This window comes from Pseudopodoces humilis, chromosome 3, assembly GCF_049639895.1.
Source record: "Pseudopodoces humilis isolate 2021_Gansu_Grassland_sample_001 chromosome 3, ASM4963989v1, whole genome shotgun sequence".
Classification (NCBI taxonomy): Eukaryota; Metazoa; Chordata; class Aves; order Passeriformes; family Paridae; genus Pseudopodoces; species Pseudopodoces humilis.
Genome location: NC_142202.1, coordinates 43607898 through 43624293, shown reverse-complemented (window position 1 = coordinate 43624293; position 16396 = coordinate 43607898). Strand labels below are relative to the sequence as shown.

At 39.7% G+C, this 16396-nt stretch overlaps 1 protein-coding gene across 3 annotated transcripts in view; it reads left to right on the top strand.

Moving 5' to 3' along the window:
* SIPA1L2 (signal induced proliferation associated 1 like 2) overlaps positions 1–3765 on the top strand; it is a 127020-nt gene extending 123255 nt beyond the window's left edge. For all 3 annotated transcript variants that reach the window (XM_014263642.2, XM_014263641.2, XM_088052883.1), the window contains 2 exons: positions 1576–1657; positions 2550–3765. In XM_014263642.2, the coding sequence (XP_014119117.2) occupies positions 1576–1657; positions 2550–2696 (229 nt within the window). In that variant the 3' untranslated portion in view covers positions 2697–3765. The remainder of the gene's footprint in view (positions 1–1575; positions 1658–2549) is intronic.
* The last annotated feature ends 12631 nt before the right edge of the window (positions 3766–16396 follow it).

Genomic DNA, 16396 nt, shown 5'->3' with positions numbered 1-16396 from the left:
ATATTTAAAAATATTTCTCTTAATGTTGCATGTCAAATTGCCTGTATGCATGTTTCATGGCTGTATGGTGGCAGACTTGTTCCCTTGACTTATAATTCCTTTAGTTTTGAAAAAATGTTGTTTCTTCATATCATCTTCTCTCTCACTGCGATAGGTCTGTAACACAGATCAAGGTTAGATGCAGAGTTTCAGATAGTCAAATTTCTCACTGTATTCCTCCTTTACAATAATAATTTTTGTTACATTTGTTTCTGTTTTCATTTTAATAAAGCTAATAATGGGAGCTCAGCTCTGTAGGATGCAATAACCTGATCAGCAGCAAATGTCTCAAACCTTGGAATAGGGTCTATCCTATCTTTGCAACTATTTGCAAACCCATAATTTTTTTTATTTTATACAGAGGTAAATTAAGAGAACCTGTAACAGAGGACTGCAGAATTTATGCCAAACTACCCAGTTCTTCAAATTCTTCTCAGTGCTCTCGGAGAAATGATTCCTCCCCCACCCCTCCACCTATCCTGCTCTAAGGAATATTGTTAATTTAAAGATTATTCTTATACAGTTTTAGCAGTATAATCTGTCCACCACCACACTTTAGAAGAAAAACACATCTTTGATTAGTTTTGCTCTTCAATTGTAGGAATGGGAGAATGGGAAATGGAAAGTCTTCTTGCTTGTTAGACTGTTGCATTTTAATTTGAACCAATTTTACACAAATTAGCTAGCTTACATAGTAAAGCGCATTTATTGTAATGACTTTTAAGTTCATATCTTTCCCCAGGCTAATGATCAATAAGGATTGCAAAAGACTGTTAAAGATGTTCCCCTTTTAGCCATGGCAAACCTTTTAGCCATGCCAGATTTGTGCAATTGCATGAAGCAGCTGATTCAGCTTTGTATGTAAAGCCTCTCTTCACCTGCTCTCTTTTGGACACAATTACTGACATGATGGCTAATTGCATCTATAATGTACATGGAATCGTCTCCCACAGTGCTCATTGTCATTCAGAAAACAGAAGCTATTCTCAGTATTTTCCTTCAGTCATGCATTTGATTAACCTGTGGCAATATTTTATGTGTTTTGACCTTTAAACAAAATATTTGTCTCCATTAAGCCATACGTTTATCCTTTACTGAAAATGACACTGCTGCACAGCAGACAAAAGAAGTCTTTACGGCTCTTTTGGTTTGCAGTAATTGCAGCTGCATCTTGCATGAGATTAGTGCAGTCCTTATCAGAAAGCAGCTTGTTAAGCAATGTGCCTGCACACCGTGGAGCAGTGAGTGTGACTTGCTCTGTGAGGGTATGTGCAAGTCATTCCTAAAACATTCCTTCTTAAAATCATTATTACTCCTGCCTGATTTGCATGACAAGTAGTGTCATATTTCAGATATTGCAGGACAAGATTTATGTTCTAGTGATAGTCTTTTACTGATGGTGGTTTTGTCTCTGTTTTCCTAACTGTGCCTAAACTGATTGGTTTCCTTTGCTATTACTAAAAGTGTAACTCTGCTAAAGCTGGGAAGAAAATATTTTTCACTAACTCAGAGTGAAGGGAGTGGTTTACTTTGCAGGGAACATGCTCCGAGTACTCTGACTGGAAAAGTAAACCAACTGGAAGTCATCCTGCGGCAACTACAAACTGACCTGAGAAAGGTAAGAGACCATTAGCCCCGTATCTGCTGCCCAGTTCTAGTGGTTTTATTTGTACACAGAATCATCAAAGGCTTGAAAGAAGAACATCAGTTAAACGAGACAGCAGAGCTCAGTGGTTGCTCAGAGCACTGAGGTGCAGAGGGTTCTGTGGAAATGGGTCTGTGAGGAAATTGGCCCAAGGCTAAGTACTTTACAGGTCTTTACTCCAGAACAGCTGTCATAAAAATAGTCACACCCAGAATCAAGGAAACACTTAATCTTCATTTATGGGACTTTGGATTTAACAAAGGATAGGGATTTTGACAGGGCACCATTGCTAAGTAGTTGGCACTCCGGTTTTGTCATCCCTGTTTCCTTGTGCTACCTTGGTCATGTAGCAAGGACTTGATTAGTGCCTCATTTGCTGTCAAAATTCTGAGCTGGAGATAATGCCAGGAGAATTGAAATGAGGCTGCTTTTGGTAAAGAAAAAATCATGTCAGGAGAAATTTTGAAATTAGATATTTTTATTCTTTAAATATATGCTTGAAAACAATTACTTACAACTTGGGCTCTCACATAATTTATTATATTTATCACTTATTATAGCTAAAAGCTTCTTATGCTTTCAATGCTTGATATTTCTTTGTTTTTTGGTTTGTTAAATCGCGTAAAACTTTAATTTTTATATTAAAGTAACATCTAGGGCTTTTTTTAGCTTGCAGTATTTTCTTGGAATGAATGAGGTAGTTGGAGCGTATTTGGGGAATTAACTTACAGTTAATAGTTGTCAGAATGAATTTGGGAGCTCAACAAAATATAGCTGTTATGACATGCATAGAAATATTAACAACAAAAGTAAATGTTGTCATCACAACTGCTCACTTTGCTCAACTTGTATCTTTGTTAACCAGGAAAAACAGGACAAGGCAGTTCTCCAAGCAGAGGTACAGCACCTGAGACAAGATAACATGAGGCTTCAGGAAGAATCTCAAACAGCAGCCGCTCAACTGAGGAAATTCACAGAATGGTTTTTTAATACGATAGACAAAAAATCTTAATGGCTGGGGCCCTGCAAAGTACTGATTTGAACGATGTATCTTTTGAATTAGCAGGGTAATAATTTCACTGTGTTCACAATCCATTTTAGGTGTTTCTGCTGCATTTTCTGTCCAGCTTTATTCATCTGAAAAGGAGAGAGAACTGTGGCAACCCGTCTTTAAATTCATATGAAGAAAGCAGAGAATAGCAGATAATTGTTTGTGTGCAGATGAATGTAAAAAATCCTTAGTGTCATTTTAGACATTTTTAGAACTTGCTCTGGCTGGGGCTTGCCTGAAGAGGAATATTTGGGGTTTTAGTTCCTGCATTTCAGGTGCGCTGGTGAAGATGTTAAAGCAATTTAAATTAGCTTGGGCTTCAGTATTGTAAGATAAAAAGAATAACCAGACATATACTTTAATGTTTAAAAGGTGCTCTATTTTTTTGTATGTACAGTAGTTTTATTTCCACAGTCCACATTGTCATAGCAATAAGAATGGAGGTATAGTGAATAGTCACAGAGCTGTGTTTATAAAATGTTAGCACTGACGTGTTTAACACTAGTTTGGATGCAGATACATTAGAGATTATTTATTTGCAGGAACAAATGGTGCCTGAATATAAACAGTGTTCTGATTTTCTAAAAATACACATGCCTTGTAAATGGCTCACTGGGGTTAGCCCACTCCCAACTTCAGTTACTTTTGTATAGTTGATGTTCAGCTAAACAGTTACACTGCTTAACTATTAAAATCATGTATGGTGTGAGCCAGCCAATCAGTTGTACAATGCCAAATTTGTCTATCTTTGTACAGAAGCTTTGATCAAGTGTCTTGTATTTAACACCTTTATTTAAGCTTATTTAACCTTAAATTGTTGTTTTTATAAAGTTTGTTTTATCTGCACTATGGTGAGGTCAGTTGGTTGCAAGTTGTAATATTTTGAGCTTGCCAAGACTGTACTGAGGAGTTCTAGAAAATTCTAACAATTGGATGCTGCTAGTACACAATTGATTTGTTTGTATGCTTTAACATTTTTAACTGTTTAATTTGAAATGAACATACATCCTGCTTTTTTAATAAATGTTAAAAATCTAAACCTGAAATATTTTATCTTGTATTATCTGTAATCATTGTTCGCAGTAATGACTCAGGTTTCTGTTCAGCTCAGTCCCTGGGCTCTCCATCCATCCAGAGACATTTCAACCCCTCAGAGCTGTCAGGATCCCTTGTTACTGAGGAGGGTTTGCCACCATTATCACATTAATTTCTTTGGTACGTCCTGTCCTGGAACCCAGGAGGTGTTTTCCCCAGTCTGAACAAAAGCTGCTTGGGCTGGTCGTAGGCATTGATCAGTGGCCTATGATCCTGGAGAAAATGTTCAAAAGAGGTTTAGTTACTTCATACTAGCTTATGCATTAGTTGTAGCAGGAAATAACTTGCCATCTTCTTGTGCCAGCGATTGAGGATTTGACTGCAGTGTCAGCATATGTGAGATGCTTTGTGTACAGTACAGAGCTTAAAGTCTACACCTAAAATGGACACCTTTGCAAAATTAAATGAAGCTAATGAGCACATTTGAGTTACCCTGAGGGGGGTAAAAAAAAAAAGTTCAAGATCATAGTTTTATCTCCTTCAGCTTCCTATTGGCTGCTGAATGCATTAAGGCAAACATATGGAAAATTGTTGAATAATTAAAAAATAAAATATATTCAACTCATGCAACTAGAATTCCATGTCCATTGTTTGTGCACTTTGGCTGAGAAATGTTTTATAAACGGAACAAATGTCTGTCACTGCTTTCACTATTGTTCTGAGAGACTCCTCTTAGGAAAGGTTGTATGTGGGCAAATAATCAAGCCTTTAGTATCCGTACATTGCAATTTACAAGACCATTTTGTATTGTATTTTTCATCAAAAACTCTGACTTTTACACACCAAACAATATCCACTAAGCTGTATTAACAGGGTAATTAAACATGGCAGTCATGTGTTACAGTAGCTTCTGATTTAAGCACCTTAGAGAAGTCATTAGCAAACCCATCTGGCTGGAGACCTTGCCAAATAACAGTGCTGAACAACTTGGGCAATTTGTCTGTGAACACATGTCTGTGAGGATTGGTCTGTTCCCTTTGGAAAGCTGTGCTAACCAAAATGAACTTGAGGGTAAGCTGGCTCTGAAGGGACACGGTTAGGTTTGTATAGGAGTTTATAGTCCAATATTCATTTTAGTTCTTTATCTCAGTTATTGAAAACCAGCAGTTATAACTGTGTGCACAAAAAGGACTTTCAGCAGTTTTTTCCATTTTTCCCATCCAACTGAAAATGTTTGATTTCCAAAACCAACAGAAATCTTTGTCTATAGATCTCCTGTTTCTTTTGCTGACAAAAGCAGTCGTGTTGGGAGCACGTGGTTCTTCCTTAATGAACCTTCACCACAGGGAAAAGTTTTTAGTCTGGCTGTTAGTGTTTTAATGACATGGGAATACAATATTTGTCAGAGACCTGTTTTGGCACAGGTAAAGGACGTTTAATTGGGCATTTGAATCAACTGAGTATTTTAAGAATAATCCTCTTGGAAGTGTTGTGCTCACAAAAAATGCCTGGTTTAGACACATGAAGGCAAAGACTACATGTACATGAGCAACAAGTGTGGAGTACTTGGAAAATTCAGGGTGTTGCAAACCCAGGTTTTTGGAGATCTTTCAGGCTCTTCCTTGTTCAGTTCCATGACTGGATGCCTTTTAGTGGCTGAAATCATGTTAAGTTGGCTCTGTCTGAAGGCTCTGTGCTCTTAAGACCATTCCATATGATCTGAAGCTGAGTAAGTAGAGGTGATTGGGAAATTGACTTCAAAGATGTGTTTGTGATCTGAATTAAAACAGTAATATGGAAGTGTTTAAAATGTCAACAAAGTCCTCCCAGCACAGCAAGCCATGCTATGCAGTTCTGAGGTGCCGAAGTCAAATACGAGCCAGTGCAGATGTTTACTTCTGCAAGAGGGAAAAACACCAACCCTGGAAAAATTACAGAATGTTCTGCTTCTGCCCTAGAAGTGACATATCTTTATTGGTGGGATCCTTACTGATACATTTATCACAATGTGGACTGTATTTTATTATGTACAGTTTTTTTCTGAGGCCACTGTTATAAACACAAGGGATAATTTCAAGTTTGTGGTTTGTTTTTTTTGTTCCTGAGAGGATATTCTATTTGGTTTAGGCATGTGATAGCTTTATACAGAAGCTGTTTAAGTCCTCTGTGTGTTATTCAATACAAATTCTCAAAATAGTTCATCTTTTTCTGTGTCTAGAATCCAGTAATGTGGGGAAATGTTTAGAATATTTGTAATGCAAACTAGATAATTGTAGAGCAGTTGTTCAGGAAAGCAATTTTCAGTATGGAAAAAAGCAGACTCGCTATGTGCATTATGTCATTGCAGCACTTCTTGAGCTCAGTGCTGACTGGTTCTAATATAGAAAGTCAGAAAGTCAGAAATTTGTGTTGTACAATTTGAAGCCATCAGAGCCATTAACTATTGTCAAAGCAAGTTATTCTTCATCCCCTCTTATTTCTTCCACAGCAAAGACTACGATGTCTTTCAACTCAAAAGCAAATACAAATCTTGATCTCAGCTCTCCTCTCCGTGAACACAGCTAATTTTCCTTTGATTCCTTGAATTTCCTTAATTTCTGTCTTTCAGCATGTTGCCTTTAACTCTGTCATGGAGAATCCAGTGGCAGAAGGAGAAGTTCTGAAATAGGTGCCTGGTCTGGCCAGCCATAGAGTGGCAGGGCCGAAGCCTTTTGCTGTGTTAGCTCCACAGTGGCTACAGAGCAGAAAGCAGGGCTGGTGCAATTTTTGACTGATGGGTAAAACAACCAGTCCACATATTTCCATAATAACTGTATCTAGCAGATTTTCCAAACCTTCATTAGGGAAACAATTAAAAATAAAAGGTGGGGTGGGGGGGGGAAATCTCTGGCTGTTGCACTGTCTTAAAAGGTCATAGCAGGACCAGGGAATGGAATGAAGAGACCAAATTGTTCATAGCCTGCTAGTTTAGAAATCACTGGAAGGCTTCAAATCTATTAATGTTGCAACCCCATTTATTTTATTGATTTCTCAAGGGAAATTGTGTTATGTCCTTAGTTTCATATTTTATTGTCCTCCTCTAACCATGGCTATTTAAAGGCTTCTTTGTTATACAACATCACAGAATTACTCCAGTAGTGGTCATGGTTAAGGAAACATCCCAGTGTGCCCATTCATGAGATTCCCTGGCAGTCACACTCCCAGGGCCAGAAACTTTCACTGCTGGGACTGAAGCCCCTTCAAAAGGGTGGCTCCAGGAAGCTGACAGGTGCCCTGCTTGGCTCCCACATATCCCCCCTCACAGAGTCAGACCAGGTTTCCCATGGCAGTCTCAGATGTCTCATTCCATGAAGCCATTTATTCACAGTGGAGTAACAGACACAGCTTGAGCTGCTGCCAAAAACCAGCAGATGAGCATTTTCTGACCAAAGTCATTATGAAATCTTGAAAAATTTAAATTTACTGAATATGCTGTTGATACCAGTTCAGGTGCCCATGTGTCTAGGCATCAGCTGGAGGTGTTTAAAATAGTTCTGAGGAGTGATTATGGGAAAGTAAGGAGACAAAACCATGCCATGTCAAAAAGTGGGATATGTGAAGTGCAGCAGTAGTAACCATGGGTAATATATTGACTGATGACTCTATGTCCAAAGACTAGAGCTTTAAAATAATAGGGAGTTTTCACAACCTGTTTTATGCTTTGTAAATCCACTGTTTGGAACCCAGAAAACAATTGTGAGCTTACATTGAGAAAACCCATGTGTTAGCCCTGACCAGAAACCTTGGAGAAGGTCTGCAAAACTCAGATAGTTATGACTGAATTTAAGCTATGGGGCTTGGTCATACTGAACACAATTTTAAAGTGTTAGAAACTCATTCCTTTTTGTCTTAGGTTCCTATTTTGAAACGTATGAAAATGTATGATTATTTGAGTGACAAGAGCTGTTAATAATAGAATAAATAAACGACCCCAGGGCTGTCCAGTAGCAAATAGTAGTCTGGTCATCTGAGATTCTTGTTACCACTAAATTGTAACTTGCTTTCAGCTCAGGCATAACTTTGATAGATAATATTTTCTGAAGGCTTTTTTTGGATGGAAACCTGAGGTTTCTGCATTCTTGTCAGTACTGTGCTTCTGCCTCTGCATAGACATTATACTCAAGATGATGGATATTCCTTGCCCAAATCCAAGACACAGTGTTTCTTTCCAATGAGCAATGTTTCTCCTGTGTGTAAGACCAGAGCTCCAGGAAGTATATTCTAGCACTAGTGCAACTTCAAGCTGTTTTGACTGCCTGTCTTCTGGCCCACAGCTTCTGGATTCTTGGTGTTCCTTTTGTTTGCTAAGAACTGAGTTTCTCAGCAGGGGGTTCAGTAAAAACCAGCACAAAACAAAAAGCTCCTTCAGACTTGCAATGTCTTCATTTTTTAGGAAACACGTGGGGTTCTGTAAAGGTACAAACATCCTTTGATGTTCCTTTCTGTGTCTTTTCCTGTGAGACAGCTTAGCAAGGAACTTCAGGGTGGCTCAATACTTGAGCAATTCAAAGCCTGTTTGAAATGCTGAAATACTTTTGTATGAGTAGGGGATGTTCAGCATAAGCTCTAATTAATGTGCAGATATGTTCAGCGTGCTTTCAGCCTGTATGCAGACCAGAGGCAACCTTGTTTCCAAAGGGGGAAATGCCATTCCATCAGTTGCAGTCTACACAGCTCGGACAGTGATCTGCCACTCAAAGGAGAAAGCAAACAATGGGCTCATTCCTGTGTATTTTTATGCCACATAGCCAACAGAAGCTGTATATCATGTAGCCAGAAAAAGTCCAAATGGCACCATTAAATCGAGCTGTGCTCTGTAAACTGGGTTGCTGATTTCCTTTAAAATTATCAGAAAATTTATTCAACTCCTCTGGTGTAAATCAGACTTAATATAATAGGAATTACTGAAGAGAGTAAAATCGGGAAAAGAATCAGTCTCTTTGTGTGAATGGCAAATTACGTCCAGACCATATTTTAAAATGAGGTCAAGTGATTAGACCAAAAACAGGATATGAAAATAAAATTGAAGTCGTTCTTTATTAACCGTGACCTCGGTAGTCCGCAGTGGTTTGGCTTATTGATTTCTAATGTTAATGTGGTTTAAACTTCTTACTAAGCTCTGAAGAATGTTCTTTCAACAGAACCATATCTATTAAATGAGTCATTTGCTGCTTAAAACTAGATAGCTTTACAGCACAGCATGCCATAAGCCTCCTAATGTCTCGCCAATTGTCCAGCAGGATTGTTGATGTTTATACAGAGAAACTTTAAAGGGATGCTGACAGGAGAGTTTCATCATCTGTAAATAGCCTTATTAAGGCTCAGGCATAAAATCCTCTTGGATTTTTAAAGTGTGAATTCTTGACTATGACTGTGTGTCAGTACTTTCCTTTCCAGTCTGTCCTAGTTTGTTATTGCAGAACATCCTACATGCGTTGTTCAGCTGCTGGTTATTTTTAGTTGGTTTAGTTTGTTCTTTTTTTTAATAAATCAAACATGAACTAGGAGAGAGTCTGAAAGAAACCTAAGGAGAGAGAGTGAAATCAATCTGCAGACTAACACAGAGGAGCATCCTTTCAAAATGTTTTATAATGTCACAGAGATGCTTTCATAATCCTCTTAGAGTGAAGAAGAGAAAAATGACTAGGTTTGCATATGTAACAGGTCACTCTGTAATTCCTGAATGCACCACCATTTCTCTGTCACACCAGGTGTACGGCAAACCCCATTGCAGTGAATGGATACAATATGGTAATAATGATTTGTCCATGTTTTTACTAGAAACACTACAAATTCCCTCCATAAAAATCGCTATTTTTCATTTCTAGGAAAGTTCTCAGAAATACCCAAGCTGCACTTCTTAGAGTGATGTGGAAATATTCAGTTACTGTTGATGGCATGAATCCATTAGTTGGTGCTGTGAATGCGAGTGAGCATTCTAAGCTGTGCTGATGCTAAATGCAGATGCTCAGAGGCATCAGAGTTGTAGATCCACCTGCACGTTCTTCTTGAGGGGAATATGCCAGGAATATCAAAAGGCTGTCTAGGGTCTAATACTTGATTTGATCAGAATACAGATGAGAGCAAGGTAATTGCTGACAGAGATACTCTGGTCTTCTGATGGAGAGAGGTTGTTTTTTATGTCTTGCTCCTGTTGTGCAGCTTTGAGCAGCTTCCTAAATTGCATGGTCCCATCTGGCACCGGGGGAAAGTGTCATTTTCCTTAGCATCTTGCAGATTATTTTGTGAGGCCTTTTGTTAGACAAGTCTCGCATACCTGTTATGAGTGCCCAGCTGGCCTGCAGGCTCCCTGCTCTCTTTTGCTCCCCTTCCTGCACTGGCTTCATCTGCCCCACGTGCTGCAGCTGCTTGTTTGCATCCTATAGCTTTCAAACTGTCCACAGCACACAGCAAACATCCAGTGGTCAAACACTGGCTGCCACATCCAGACCATGCTTTTGCCAAGAAAGGTTGAACCAGATGATCCTTGAAATCCTATTCTGAAATACAAGTGATTATGTCCTTCCCACTTACCTAAGTGTTTTGAAGCATTTGCTTCTGCTCATATAATGGTAACTCTGGACAATCTGGTGTTAGCAGTGCTGAGCACAGACTGTGGGTCACAGCTGGAAATGCAGGAAATCAAGTGGGTTTGAAAAAATGTCAACAGCTTTGTCTCATTAAAGTCATCTAGAAGGAAAAGTGGCACAAGAAACTTCACATACTTTGAGGAAAGGTTTATTTCTTGGTCACATGATCTTCACCGGCTAAATATGATTTTTTTTGTTCCTTTTTTAATACACGGTTGTAGTTTTAAACAAGCTTTTGCAGAAGCCACGAGATGATTCGAACTTTATTGCAGAACTTTTTCTAGTGGCAGACAAATAAATTCAGGGCTCCTAGGTTATTTTGGAAGTTACCATAGGAGCTATATCTATATTTAAAGTGCATGAAGTATCTTTTCTAATGTCCAAAACAGTAGCCTGTACAGCTGAATAGCTATCCCTTTGAAAGTATATTTAACTCCCAATATGTATTAGGTATTGTGCTGTCTAAAAAATGCCCTTCTCTATGAACCTTTTACGACTGGAGCTTTATCTTCCAAATCTGAGCAGGAAGTACAGAGAATTCTGGTTTTTAATGAGGCTGCTTTTTGTTCTCTTAAAATAATCTGATGACCTTAAACATGCTAAGACAACATTTCCAGAAAAGTAAACGCTCTCTTTCATCTCTAAGTGCATTTACATCATTTGGCCTGTGTAGATTCAGAAGGCTGAGAGTCCATTTTTCATACAGGCAGAGACATTTTTTCCTCCCCTGTGAGGAACCACATTTCCTTTTGAAGCTGTTGCACTGTCAGTTAACAGGATTTATAATTTGTGACAGATATTTTGGCTGGATGGAATGTCTAGGGGTCATCATGTCCAACCTCCTGAAGCAGCACTGCCATTTTACCAGGTTAGTTATGGCTATGTCTAGCTAAGTCTTACAAACCTCCAAGGACAGAGGTTCCACAACCTCCCTGAGTACCCTGTATTATCCTCCACTAAAGCTGGAAGTTTTTTCTGGCATGAATCCCATCCACAATCTATGGATGCTCCCCCTCGCTATCAGCTGGCAATACCAAAAATCTGGCTTGTTTAATTTCTGTAAGTACCCCAAAAATAGTTGTAGACCATTATTAAATCTTAATCTCTTCTTTATCAGATTTAACTAGATTAAACAATTCAGTTCTCTCAACTGCTACTTTTTGCCTTAAGGCTCCTGAGCATTTTAGCAGTTCTCTGCTGCTCTCTCTCCAGTTTATTATTATCCATCTCATACTGGGAGTCCAAAACTGAACACAATATTCCAGCTGAAGCTTTACCAGTTATTTACTCCAATTTTCCAGGGACATGCAGCAAAACTGTAGTTTCTGCCCTGTTCCTTCTCTTTCCTACCAACCCCAATGCTCCCTGGACATGCAACTTTTTTTTTTTTTTTCTTCCCTTTTGTTACATCTGAGATTTTCTCTGGCTGTGGTTTGGGGAAAGGAGATGATGCTTTGCTGTTGATGTCATCTATGGAGGTGGCCACAAGGTCACCTCTGCAGAGGCACACATACTCCTGACAGACACAGTCAAGAATGTTGGTGTTGGGCAGAAGTTGAAGTAAAAACCACATATGTACACCTTCTGTGAGATGCACATTTGTTGAAACTCCCCAGAGGAGTGTGGTTACTGAAAGGAAAATAAACTTCTTTAGTTTAAGGTTGTTTCCAAACATGCTGTTGCTATTTGTTGCAAATCCAAGAAGGGTGCTTGGTAGCAGTCCTCTCACTTGTGTTTCTGCTAGAGATTCTCAAAGATCTGTTTGAGTGAAGCCTCCTATGTCTGAACTCACCGTGTACATTTTCTTAATAGCTGGAGAAGGAAAACAAGGGTGTGCAGAAGGGGCTTCAGCTGGGTGATATCCCAGAGCCCCTCTGAAGTGAGTCACCCACTGACAGTTCCTTTCTCTCTCCCTTCAGTGCAAGAGGAGCACCAGAAAAGGAGCACAGGTGTGGAATTCAGCACTATAATATGTTTTCTGTAGTTTTTCATCGTTCATTTCTTTTGTTGCCTTTGATGTTAAAATGAATGTTATGAAGATCTTGAACAAAATGCAAAACACCCTGACCTGCTTTAGCTACAAGCTAGATCGGTGTTTGGATTATTTGAAGTCAGCCCTGGTTTGTGTTTGACATAAGGTATTATCCCTTGAAGGTGATTTTTCACTTTGAATAAATGAAAACAGGAGATGTGAGATGCACTCACCCAATTTATCTTAGCTGAAACAGGTTCGAAGCATTGTTGGATGCCTCAGTAAATGATATATGATCATCTGGAAACAGACTTTTACAAACCAGGTTTTCTATCCTTTTTGGCTGTGCTGTTCTGAGAGGCAGAGTTTGGCTGGGTTCAAGCTGATACTAAAGTAAGATCAAGTGGAGACCCTCAGAGAGTATCTAATAAACAAAGTGACTTTGAGCCTGATTTACTAGTGTGTTATTCTAGTTTTCCTCTAGAGTAACTCACTTCACTTAACCTTACTGTACTTCATATTAGCTTCAAACTAGCTTCAAACTACAGCTACTCATTGTTGAATCAAGTCCTGTGTTTTGATCAAGATACAGAGAACTGTATTTTTAAAAGTGCTGAAGTCTTTGTTTGTTTTGGAAGATGTTGGAACATGTTAAAGAAAATTAGTTCTAGGCTGAATATTTGTATGACAAGTTCTGCCTACAGCAAATCTCTTATGACTGAGCTGCAGGTCTCTCAAAATAAGATTTCAAATTGAAATGTTTATGCAGGTCTTAACACTTGTGGTACCAGAGGATGTTGCCATAATATTAAGTGGAATAACGGAGTGTTGTCACACTGCATTGAATTTCTGACCTCTGTTTCATCTTGTGAGACAAATTGATCCTCGAGCATTAAGGCCATAAAGGATTATCTGAGGAAACATGTTTTCTGGATACTTGTAATGAAACTCAATATGCTACATCACTCAAGTAAACAGTAAATTAATTCATTGTTGCGACCGGTTTGTAAATGACAGTGCAAAAGCACAGTGCAAAGCAGAAAGCACCACCAAACAAAATAATAGGCAATAGCAGGGATTTTTTTTTTTAACCTATGCCTTTGTTTTACACTCCACAGATAAAACTTTCCAAAGAGCAAAAAATATACAAAACTCAACAACCCTGTGTTGAGTTGAAATTAAATCCTCTGGTTATTTCTAATGCACAGCAATGTGAAACAATGGAGCATTTCTGGGCTTGCCCTCTGCATAGGGAGCCATCAGCAGCCAAATAAAGCACTTGTAGAAAATATGTTAAGGGGCTTTGTGCTGTCTTTGCTACTGCAAGGCAGGCTGGTGCTCAGAGTCCCTCTGGCTGTGCAGGAACTTGAGAGAAGGGGAATTGTTGAGGGGAGCACCATTACATTTGTGCCTCCATAGCACAAATCCTGAATCACCTGAATCATTGCATCTTTTCCATACTCGGTTGATCATGTTACTGAAGTTGTTTGGATGGTTCTTCAAGGTAATGGAAATTATGTTGGGGAACAGGGCCAGGATCACAAGAGCCAGAGTAGCTGAAAGAGCAACAGGTCTGCTTGCCTTCCCCTCTGCATGCCCTGGGCTTCCTTGCTTCAGCCTGGGATATGTGCCATGGATTGGAATCCCAGCAGGCTGGAGTGACTCACCCACCACCACGTTGAGAGGTAAAAGCTCACCTTCCTTCCCATTTATACCTATGGAAGATTTTGGCTGGGAATGCAGTTACTTCAACTTACTGAAATGGGGCTGTGCTTGTGGCAGGCCAGGCTGCTGCAGTTGAGTCTCCTTCCACCAGAGCCTGGAGAGAACTACATGCTTTCCCTAAATAGAAACAGGCGTCAAAAAAGCTCTGCCTTCAGTCTGGCAGGAAACACCATCATGCCTTTGATGTAAACTGGTGCTGTGGCAGGAAATCTTGCCCAGCTCTGTGGAGCCTGAGTTGTGTCACTCCCTCCAGAAAACAGAGGGCAGAGCATCTTTGCTTTTGCTGATAGAACCCATGACCCCACAGGTGAATATACTGACACCAGGCACAAATGATTCATGGTCTAACAGCAATTATGGGAATAATGTGTACGAAATCCCCTGTGAAGAGACCATTTTCATTTCTCCAAAATGAGTTGCTTTTTGCAAGACTATGAAGTATTGCTTCATTGACTATGCTTTTTAGCCTATGAAGTATTTCTTCTTTTATGTGTGTTTCTCCGGTAGCAGAGCTGGGTTTATGAGGGGATGCATTAATTCATATGTCAACTCTCACAGGAGAATCTCCTTTTGGCACCATCCTGTATTTCATATCATTTCACCCTCCTCTCAAGTTCTCCACCACTTAAGAGATGAAGGCCCTTTTGAACTTACACATCTCAGTGCCTAGATCCGATAACCAATGTAGGGAAGGTAACCTACTATTTGGTGAACTTCTTAAGGGAAAACTTACATCATTTTAAGCAACTGCAACTCAATGAGCTGCTGAAAGAACTAGGGCTTCTGTTGCTCTTGAGTTTCTCCAAAAATGTCCAGAGCAGAGCTGAGAGTCTCAAAACCGGAGGAGTCTTTCTTAGTGCATTCTGCTCAGCACTTCACGCTAAAACTTTCACCTTTTGTCCTTACCCCTCAAATCAAATCCCAGCACTCTTGCTCAGGTGATCTACTTTGATTCGCTTGCAAAATGAAATCAATAATCTCATTTAAAGACTTGCTGAAGGCAGGGACTCTCCCTCATATTGGACACGCTATCAGAGAAGAATCTTCCATTCTGGATGCAGCCTGACCTCCGATCTGTAAGTATAACTAGCCTGAGAGAGCATGAGGGACTTAGTGGCAAAATCAAATGCATGAAGAGATTGTGATAAGAGCTCTGTGCTGTTACCGAGGAGTTATTAGGATTATACCACATTTCAGCTTTTTTGGTCACACAATTTTTCCACAGATTTTCTAAATAATTGCATTTGAGCCAATACACACAGGGTGATGTAAGGTACAGATGGGTGAATGTGTTGACACACTGAAAGCATAAGTTGCAAAAGACATGGTGTTTCTCTTGCTTGCCTCGTTGCACACAGATGACAGCCACAGTCACACTGTCTCTGTGAAATCATGAGTTTCTTTGATTATGACTGAGAAAACATCCATTTCCCATTTCAGAAAGCTGTTTCAGGCACGGCTGCAGGTGTAAACCAAGCCAGCTGAAGCCTGGATGAGATATTTTGGGTTCCTAGTGCAGAAACCTGCATCATCCTCCCCTGCCCCCACCCATTTTGTTATTAAATAATACAAAATTGTTGTTAAATAATATGCACTGGAAGTCTCATGGTAGAGGAGACCTGTTTGAGACCTCCCTGAGCCACACTGTACCTGACTTCTAGTCTGTATCGGGTTCCAATCTTTTAGGGAAGGAATACAAGAGTTTTCCAAAGCTAGATTTGGGAACTGTCATGTGTATTTTATAATAATCGCTGGCAATATATTAAATGTCCTTTTAGATTTAGAGAGTGTAGGATTTCAGAGAGTGACTTCATCTCCTGAGGCCTTAAGAAGAGCGCTCACTGACGGTCTTGGAGTAAGCTGCACCACTGCTGAGGGAAATATGACACTCAAAGATAAAGGAGAGTGCAAGTAAGGAGGGAAAAAACAACTCTTTTCTGTGAATCTGTAAAGGATCAGATTTACTGAGGTGCCATCTCCACCCCTCTTGCTATCTTGTGGGAGGGTGCAAGGTCCCATACTGCACTTGCAGCCACACAGTCCAAGTGGCCCCAGACAAGTGACTCTGTCCCGTTTGTCAGCTAACAGATCCAAGGAGCCCCTGCTGATCCTGAGGACTTGCATGAAGCCTTGTTGCACCTGATACAGCGAGAGCATTTGAACTCTGTGCTCCTCCTTATCTAACCCCCTCTGTCTGTAGTGGAGTTGGGTATCTCCCTGCTTGCTGTGCATTTGAGGTCCTTCATAAATAACTGTTCTTTAGACATAAATCTGTTCTTTAGACAGGGGGTCAAGCTGGC